The sequence below is a fragment of the Amblyomma americanum genome, chromosome 3 (assembly GCF_052857255.1).
Source record: "Amblyomma americanum isolate KBUSLIRL-KWMA chromosome 3, ASM5285725v1, whole genome shotgun sequence".
NCBI classification, from domain to species: Eukaryota; Metazoa; Arthropoda; class Arachnida; order Ixodida; family Ixodidae; genus Amblyomma; species Amblyomma americanum.
Genome location: NC_135499.1, coordinates 70,807,464 through 70,816,346, shown reverse-complemented (window position 1 = coordinate 70,816,346; position 8,883 = coordinate 70,807,464). Strand labels below are relative to the sequence as shown.

General features: G+C 45.5%; 1 protein-coding gene across 1 annotated transcript in view; it reads right to left on the bottom strand.

Annotated features, from left to right (window-relative positions):
• Window positions 1-610: 610 nt before the first annotated feature.
• The window catches only part of LOC144123047 (neprilysin-1-like), a 240,814-nt gene continuing 232,541 nt past the window's right edge, over window positions 611-8,883 (bottom strand). Inside the window, exons 29-30 of the mRNA XM_077655963.1 lie at window positions 5,698-5,756; window positions 611-869 (exon numbers count right to left, since the gene is read on the bottom strand). Coding sequence (XP_077512089.1) covers window positions 767-869; window positions 5,698-5,756 — 162 coding nt within the window. The 3' untranslated portion in view covers window positions 611-766. The remainder of the gene's footprint in view (window positions 870-5,697; window positions 5,757-8,883) is intronic.

Sequence of the window (8,883 nt, the reverse complement as noted above, 5' to 3'; positions counted from 1 at the left end):
ATCGGAGCTTAGTTACGCAAGCTTTCATTTCTAGTCACTTTCTTCTGAGAATCTTCAATTCAATGTGCAGACGAGTAGCAAATGTTCACAGGAGTGTCTTCATCAACACCCAATCGCTGGGATCCTGAGGTTAGCTGTTACCAGTAACCTAGAAGGATGTATTCATACCCGACAGACCGTAAATACTGAAAGGTATAAATGAAAGCTACTGCCAAAATCCTCCGTTCTTTAACTGAGATAAATCGGCGGCTTTCAAGCGTCTGCAGGAAGTGGTCAATCATTGGGTGGTTGGCGACTGAACCTCACCATCCGCTGCGGCAGGCAGCCAGTGTTGCGGCCCGGTCGCCACCAACACAATGGCTCACTCACCTCATACACACGCTTGAAAGCGGCGAGTATATCTGAGTGACCATTGACAGAGGTCCAAATGAACGTGAAAAGAACCATAGAAAATAGGCAGCTTATAGTATACGCGCCCATGTCGCAAAGAAAGCAGATTAGTTGCGTTTAAACACACCAATGCGATTGTTAAACAGACTGCTGTAAACATTAATAAAAGCGGCTTTCGAGTTCCACGTGGTGGCTTCTTGCACGATGACACAGGCCCATCTTTACGCTTTTAATACTCGTTCACTGCGCTCTATGTTCTTTTTTTCCTTTCCTCGTCTCCTGCGTTGAAGAACACGGTTGGAAATAGAGGCACTCAGCAGCGCAGAGTTCTGTTCGGTATGTTGCACTGCCTTGCACATCAAGCCAGAACGGGTTCTTAATCCCAGAAATTGCACTTTTTAGCCGGATTCATAGGACTCCCCGCTCTGCAATGGAATGCAGTTGAAAACTCCACGGAGTTCATCAGAGGCACGTTCACCCTGCGTGTAGAAATGAAGTAAAAGGTCAACGTTGCGTCTTCAGTACATAGCAGATGGTATGTTCAAGATGTAGTACGGCCTAAGCAAACCAGCTCAATAGCATGCTTACCAGCTACGTGGGCGCCTACGAACTACTACCCCACTACTAGCATGCGGAAAAGTCTCCGACATCATTCGCATAAAATGAAACTGCAGACAACATTTCTAGCTGAGAATCGAACCTGGGCGTCCGGCATGCGACGCGGGAACGCTTCCAATCCTCCGCGACGGTTCAACCGCTCAAAGTTGAATATAGGCCAGTCTATGAATGCAGAGATGTCTCTGAAATGTTTCTGCGAGATGTGTACTTAGGCGTGCATGAGTAATTTTGAGCGTCTACGTTTACGGTAAACTTCCTTTTTGCTTGGAGTGCAGTCGTAACGGCACCCATTCAACAACCCCCACCCCCTCCACTCCTCGCAATGTACGGCGCTTGTCCAGCAGATGGCACGCTCCTAGGCGAGATGGCAGACGCGCATGAGGAGGAAGGACGCCCAGTAAGTGAAATGCTTTCGCATTACTGCATCTGAGCACATTTAAGTTCACCCCTAGCATATTTAATTGTTTTACTTAATTATTTGATCAATTACACAATCTGTATTTTAAATTACCATCTTCATGCATTGGCTTTTTCGTTGTGAGAATTTTGATGTCGATGAGCCCTGCTATTTCCAATTTTTATTCGTTAATTCCTCCGCTCGTACTCCCAATGGCGCAAGCAGACCATAGCCTATCTGGCAGTAGCCTTGTGCTAACTCACTTTATTTGCGTACCTAAATGGCCTCCCAAGGGAGCCATTAAATGAGGGATGTAAACGCCTCGGTTGAACGCTGACCAGAGATATACGTTGACCACAGTGTTTGGGACATAGCTGTATGCACTTTCTTTTACGTTAGCCTACAGTTCTTCCCGCCGCGAAGCAACCTTCTTTTTGTAGTATTACTCTTTCTTGTGTACTCTAAGTTGCCTTTCGACCTGGACATGTCGATACCGCCTGCTGCTTCCTAAACCGCCCAGTATAAGCGTGGTGTCATTGCACAAGCCAAACTGGCATGCCAACTTGCCTGCGCCCGCATCTCCGCGTCGAGAACCTAAAACTTCTGGCGTTTGGTTGGCCACACCCCATCAGGGCCGCTCGTCCTCATGGACGTCTATCTCGCTTTGTAGTACTAAGTTTAAAACTCATGCGTAAACTGGCTCATTCCGCGTGCTTCACAATATGAGCGATAATCGTACAAGATTTACCGCTGAATTATTCGCCATTGTCCACTCGCCGCTCGTTGTTCACGTTGTCCGTCTCAAGACATAACACGAAGCTGATCAGCTTCTAGCTTAGCACCAGGAAGATGATTGCGCCACCTGAGACTGGTGTCACGAATGCAAATGCAAAGAAAGAGAAAGAGCGGTTCTCATTCTGGTCGCCGCTTGCTGGTAGCTCTTCGGCTGAGCCCCTGCTTTTTGTGAGTAAGCATTCACCTCTTATTACTTTTTCCAAACACGTTTTTATCTGGTGTTTCACTGAAATATGTCCTAGCATGTTGAGAGAGCGACATCTACTTCGAAGCAAGAAATCATGGTGTAGTAACGGTGGTGACGCGCCAGGCCATCGCAGGGGGTGCCGTTCACCCCTGTCGCGCAACTGATCAAGATAGCTAAGGTCGAAAAAAGTTGTCAAGTTTACTTCTTTATTTCTCACCGCCTTTCTTCTTCTCAAATACCTCACCTACCGAACTACGCGGAAGGTCATGATGCTTTAATGACTGCGTCAGCGAAACCACTTTCCTCGCTTACGCTTGTTCATATATAAGGGTAGCTATTTACTTTACACTCATCGACACACACACTAAGCTGCTTCTTGTTTCTACAGTCCTATATGTTTCGCAGCGAGAGCTGTTACAGCTTTGGTTTTGCTTTTGAAATAACATTCCGCGTTACAATCTACTGCGTGTACCGGTGTAGACTGACCGAATGGTGGCGTGGAGGTAAGGAAAGCCTTGGCAGTACAGCTGTCATTCGCCAGGGGAGTCAACATCGCCAGCGGCGAAGGAGAGGTGCGCCAACGCAGCCCATTGGCTGCTTCAATTGGAGAGGAGGAAGGAAGGGAGAGCGGACGAGCCAATTCATGATGCGGACTTGTGGGGCACACCTGGGAGCTTTTACGTTGCTCGGGAAAGGGGTGGCGCTGCCCCACTGGCGGTCGGCTCGCAGCCTCTTTTCTGAGATATACAGCAGACGATGTGTACTAGAAGAGGCACAGGGCCTCGAGTGGCACAAACTCTAGTCGATTCGAGCCTTAGCTATCACCTTCTCTACCCCAGCCTCACCAAAAAAGGGCACCACAACACTGAAGAGGAAACTGTCAAATCACTGCAACCAATAAAAGGAAATGCTACTGTCAAATCACTGCAACAATAAAAGGAAGTGCTACTGTGAAATCACTGCAACCAATAAAAGGTAGTGCTACTGTCAAATTACTGCAACCAATAAAAAGAAGTGGTCCTAGACATAACATATAATCTGAAGAACACATAACCAGTACGCTGTTACAGCAACAGAGTGCTTGCCGCGGATAGGGAACCGCAGAGACAAGCTTAGCGGATATTGAGGTGAAGAATTAAAGTTACGAGAAATACAGCGATAAGGGGAATGTGGCTCGCGGAGCCTAGGCCTATGCAGATCAACGTCACGGACTTAAGCCCTACTGTGTGCACTTAAAATAACCTATGATGATGTTAATTTTGGAGAAGCGCTGATCATAATGCAAGAGCCTGAACTTCTTATCACCGGACAACGATAATATTTTGGCATTTTTCTTAGCATTTTCCTGACCCTATTAATGCTTAAATTATCTTTGAATTTTGCGCGCTAATAACCTTTCGTGTTTTGTTGCGTTCAATTTCGCGAAGAATTTTGGCATTTATTCTTCCTGCAGGTCTATTGTCTTTTACCCCCTTTATTTAGTGCTCTCTGGACTGTAATGTATCTTCAATAATAAATGCCCACATGGCTGTGTTCTCATAGCAATCCAAGGCAAGTATAAAAGCCCTGCACTTATTTAACCAACGGTCTCCCTCAGGCGCAAAATGCTGAACTGTGTTTTTTTCTTCAGAAATCTAGCAACATTTTTTTTATTGATGAGTTTTTGTCTTCGCTTCACCACAACGGACAAAATCATGCACGGGTAGACATAGGGGCGCCACTAAGCGACTCCTTTTATTGCGAATTGTTACAGCGTTGTTACCGACTTTGATGGTGTCTCTTCTGCACGACCGTGTTCGATCGTTTTTTTTTTGTACTTTGCTGCAATGAAGAATGTGGAGCCAACATTCCCAGCATTTTGTCGCGTTTTATCGTTGCTTCCCATATCTGATATACTGATTTGTCGTCAGGACTTAACAACCTTGACCACAAGTGAACCCTGATGATGTAAGTTGCCGCAGACACTGGCCGAAAAAGCCATGTGAAATAGGAAACCTTTAAAAACAGGAGCTGACAAGTGGTTTACCGAAGGAGGCATGGATCGCATTTACAAAAATAATGAGGGCCCTTAAATCTGCTTAAGGGGAGGATTGCGAAAGCATATGTTTTGAGGGAAGCAAAGGTTTTGAGCTTCGCGCCCTGCGGGACTTTCTCTTTGAGGCGCGAAGAAGTGGCGACGGGCGCGTGAGGAGCGGTTGTGGTGCTTTTTGCTGTGCTTTAAAGGGTGGCGCGGTGGCCACCATGAGCGAGCTCCTTATGGCACCTTTTTTCCGTGGAAAATAGCCACGTTTGATAGTCTTCGGCAACTTCAATACTCCCTTAGTTTACGAAAGACTCTCCCGTACTTTGGCTTCCGGCCTCCAGGAAGTTAATGTCCAATCGAAAAGGAAGTAGCAACGTTTTTCTAAACTTTTTATTTATTGCACACAGGAAGGCAGTAACCACCTTATCGCAGTAGCTTGTTTAACTCACTATGCAGTCTATCGTCAGTATCTGATGAGGCTGCCTCCTCTGGTAAAGCACAGATTTCGCATTTTCACTTGTACATATTCTCCGTCGCATTTCAAAGCAGTAGCAGTCTCACAGTGCGAAAAGGCAGGCGTCTGTCTGTGTGCATCCACAGAGACTGAAGCCGCCACCTTCCAAGAGCATAACGTACCAGCCACATCCTCACCGCATCTCCCTACCTATAGGGGGCTGCCCTCCGACCCACCGCCACCCTCGAACCATTGCGTTTACGTTCACCCATTAGAAAAATTATATCGTGCAAAAATCTCGGCTTAGAGAAAAACTTTGATGAGAGTAAAAGCATAAAAGTGAGGAAGTAATCATCGATGGTAAATCCAACGGCCTTCTCAAATTCGTGGTGTGAACTGATTAGTCATCCCGTAAGTTTTTTTTAATGTTTTTGATAGTGATTTTTTTTTGCTGCACAGTTTTGTGTCTTTTCTTCGTAATTTATTCTTATTTTTTCATCAGTTTGCTTACGGTTGCTTGGATAGTTTTTGTTACTTCGTTTTATTTTTTGTATATATAAAGCTTTCTGCTTTTTATTTAGGGTTCTACCATGCTTACCAGAAGTGCGTTATTTCGTTTCTGCACTCCTGTATTTCCTAACGTGGTTTACATTTCTTCTCATTGTGTAGCCATTTTCACTTATTTTAACTCTTTTATTTGCTGCATTTTAACTCCACTGCCCTCGACAACGCGATGCATCTTGAAGGTAAAAAAATAAATTAATAAATGAATAAATACAAATGCATTCGTCGGTCCTCATTCACGGTGAAGTACGCAGATATTATAAGCTTACCTCTCTTCAGGGGTCATCATCATCTTGGTGGTATCTACGTCGGCCCGATGACACAGGCTCTGCAATCAAGAACGTGAGTAGCCATGACAATTCAGAAGCGGAAAGATGGCAATACACAGTACACTGATTTCAAAAAAAATTTCCTCTAGGGATTTAGCATTTAGACAGCCTGCGGCTTTAGCGCAATTCAGAGATGTAGCATAATTCCAAAACGGGAACGAAATGAAGGTTTGTGATATATAGGGCACTGAAACACTCAAACGTACACTTACGCCATGTATCTTAGGGCACATGAGTTCCATCTCAAGTCATGCATGACATGAATTAGCGAAGGCAAAATGAAATTAATAACATCCACGGTGTTCCTTTGTAATGGGCAGCAATAATTAACACAATCGGAGGCCAAGGAATGTATTTGGAGTGTGTTGTTCAGGTGCACGAGCATAAATGCCCACTAGCTACAGGAATTAAGCGAAAACACAGAAAGGCATTGTGTTATCTTGTAATAAATGGAATTCTGTAATATAACAGGAGATGATGAAAATTAAAAATCTCGCTCGAGGTTATTCGTTACCACTTCTCCAACAGCTGAAATGATCCAGGTTTCTGATGCTCCGAGGGAATCCTGTGGACTGCGGGTTGGCGCATTTTGTTTACGTTGAGTGTCCTCTGGCTGGCAATAACTGTGACTGCTGTCCACAAAATTACACAGCAAAGTATCAAAGGGCTATTTGCACAGACAGGGAATCAGTCGTTGAGGGCTGAAAATCAGACTGTTTACTGGATGCACCATCGCCCACAAACACAACACCACAGGTCGACACGGCTAGCACGAAGTCCATTAAGCGATCCCGGACTTGCATCGTCCTTGGCCGTGTTCTGTTAAACAGAACAGCGAGCTTCCACGATCACATGCCTGAAACTCAGAAAACAATCTCGAACTACCATGGAAACTGCCGCACGTCATCATATTTATTACAAACCGCTCTGGGCGAGTGTCGGAAAAGAAAAAAATGTGACCTGGCAGCATACCAGAGGACACAAGCATCTTCAAGGAACACAAAAACAAAGCTGCGTGGACATAAAAGCGTCCTAATTGTCCGATTCGTATGAGGCGCAAGTTCCTAATGTGCAGCATTTTGCTAGGCGCTCCATATTGCGTTACTGAAGTGTTCTTTTGTCAGACTCAGTTAAGTTTACCTTGTTTTATTTCGAGCGTTTTTTCAGTCTTTGGCCTGACTGCTTTATATGATTGGTGTGTAATATGAGTTCTTGCAGCATTTTTAGAAAACTGCTACTGCAAATACCAGTGACCATTATTGTATCCCGTGCAAGTTTCTGTTTCGTTTTCCTTATGGCCTGTGCTATAATTATCAGCACTTCAGTTTTCTCTGCAGCCCACACTCTCTTCCACGTTGAGGTGCCGTCGGCGGCTATTCATTCCCTCCGTCCGGATACCGGTCACAACAGAATGACGATGTGGATTCCAGCATAGTTCATGTTCCTAGAACCGCGGTTTCGGAATCATGTCTGTCGGAGCGTATCCACTGCCCCTGCCGTTTCTGGCTACACCAGGTCAACCTGCAGCTCCTTGGCAGCAAAGAAAACTGGTCTCCCTGAACTTTCTCGAAGTGTTTAGAGTTGACAAGCTACAGCTCAAGCGTCGCAAAACAATATTTCTCAACTCCCTCGATGTCGAAGGCTAACGTGTGTACCACAGCCTTGATGCATCTCGAAGCAGCCGCGATCCTTTGGCAAGCGTTACGTCAAGTGCTGATGAAGATCCCTTCAATGGTGCTGTCGCCCCACTGAACGCTCCCATCGCAACAGCGACAAATGACCTGGTGAAACGTCACTGGTTCCGTCAGTCTTACGTAAACGATCTTCTAGCACTTTCCACTCCATGAAATTTCGCAGTTGCAACTGAGAATATGATCCGTGTCCAGCTACGTGAGGAAACCATTGCACAAAAGACGCGCGAGCGCCTATTCTACTATATATCCTCTCCCACTCTTTCAACGTGCAGTAGACATTGGAAAACACATCGAGCAAGCACAGAGAAGAATTCACCGTCAGCTCTTCAATGAGCCACCTCCAAAAAACGATAACAGCTATATTCCATCTCTCGCTCGGGACATGCTACTACTGTGGTCCAACTAGACACCTCGGGAATTTCTCTGCATTCCTAGAAAAATCCAGACGCTGGCGCAACTGTGGAAAGATTGGATGTTTTTCAAGCGTCTGCAGGTCGAAGAAAATTGCAACTGTGAAATGAACAGTGACGAGCCAAAAAGATCAGAAGTTCAGCATCATCATAATCTTAAATGTCCGCAATCAGGTCTGCTCACCGAAAAAAAATCGTACTGCAGTTACGATAGCTCATATACCCTTTTCTCTCATTGTTAACACAGGTGCTACAGTCTCTCTGCTGAGCGAAGAACATAACCAGATTTTTCGCGGATGTCAATGCTCTGCGCAAGTCTTCTGTCATACCCCCCCCCAACATCTGCTCCGGAGGACAGATAAACAGCAGATGGCTCGCTGCGGTTGTGGGTGGACCTCCGCGACATCAACAAAGCTGTCATCGCCGACGTGTTCCCTGTGCTACATCAACTGGCTGGTTGGAAGTATTTTTCAAATCAGGACTTGGCATCTGCATATCACCAAGATGAATTTACACAGGAGAGTCGCGACATAACAACCTTTATTACGCATGCAAGAGTGCCCGATTCAAAAGGCTATGTTTTGGCCGGGCCTCTGCTCCTGTGGCTTTCCTAAGAATGATGTAGCTGTTTTAGAGACTAAAAAGGTGTACTATGTTATACTGACGATATAACTATGTGGTTAAAGACACGTCAGGAGAGCAATGAGATATTGAAGCAGGTAATAAGTTTTGTCGGCGCTGCACGATTGAAGCTAAATGATAAGTTTATCCTATTTGTTCATGAACTGCCCTTTCTTGGACATGTCGGTATCAGGAAGGTGTCACTCCATTGCCATCCAAGGTAGACGCTGTTGTCAAAGCGCCTGTCTATAATGATCTTGCAACGCTGCGTTCGTCCCTGAGACTTCAAGCTTGCTTCCCCCGTTTCATACCCCGATTCGCCGATACGGTAGAAGCATTGAAAAGTTTCTGCGATAAAACAAAAAGTTCGCTTGGAGTGAGGAAGCTAAACGCAGTTTTGA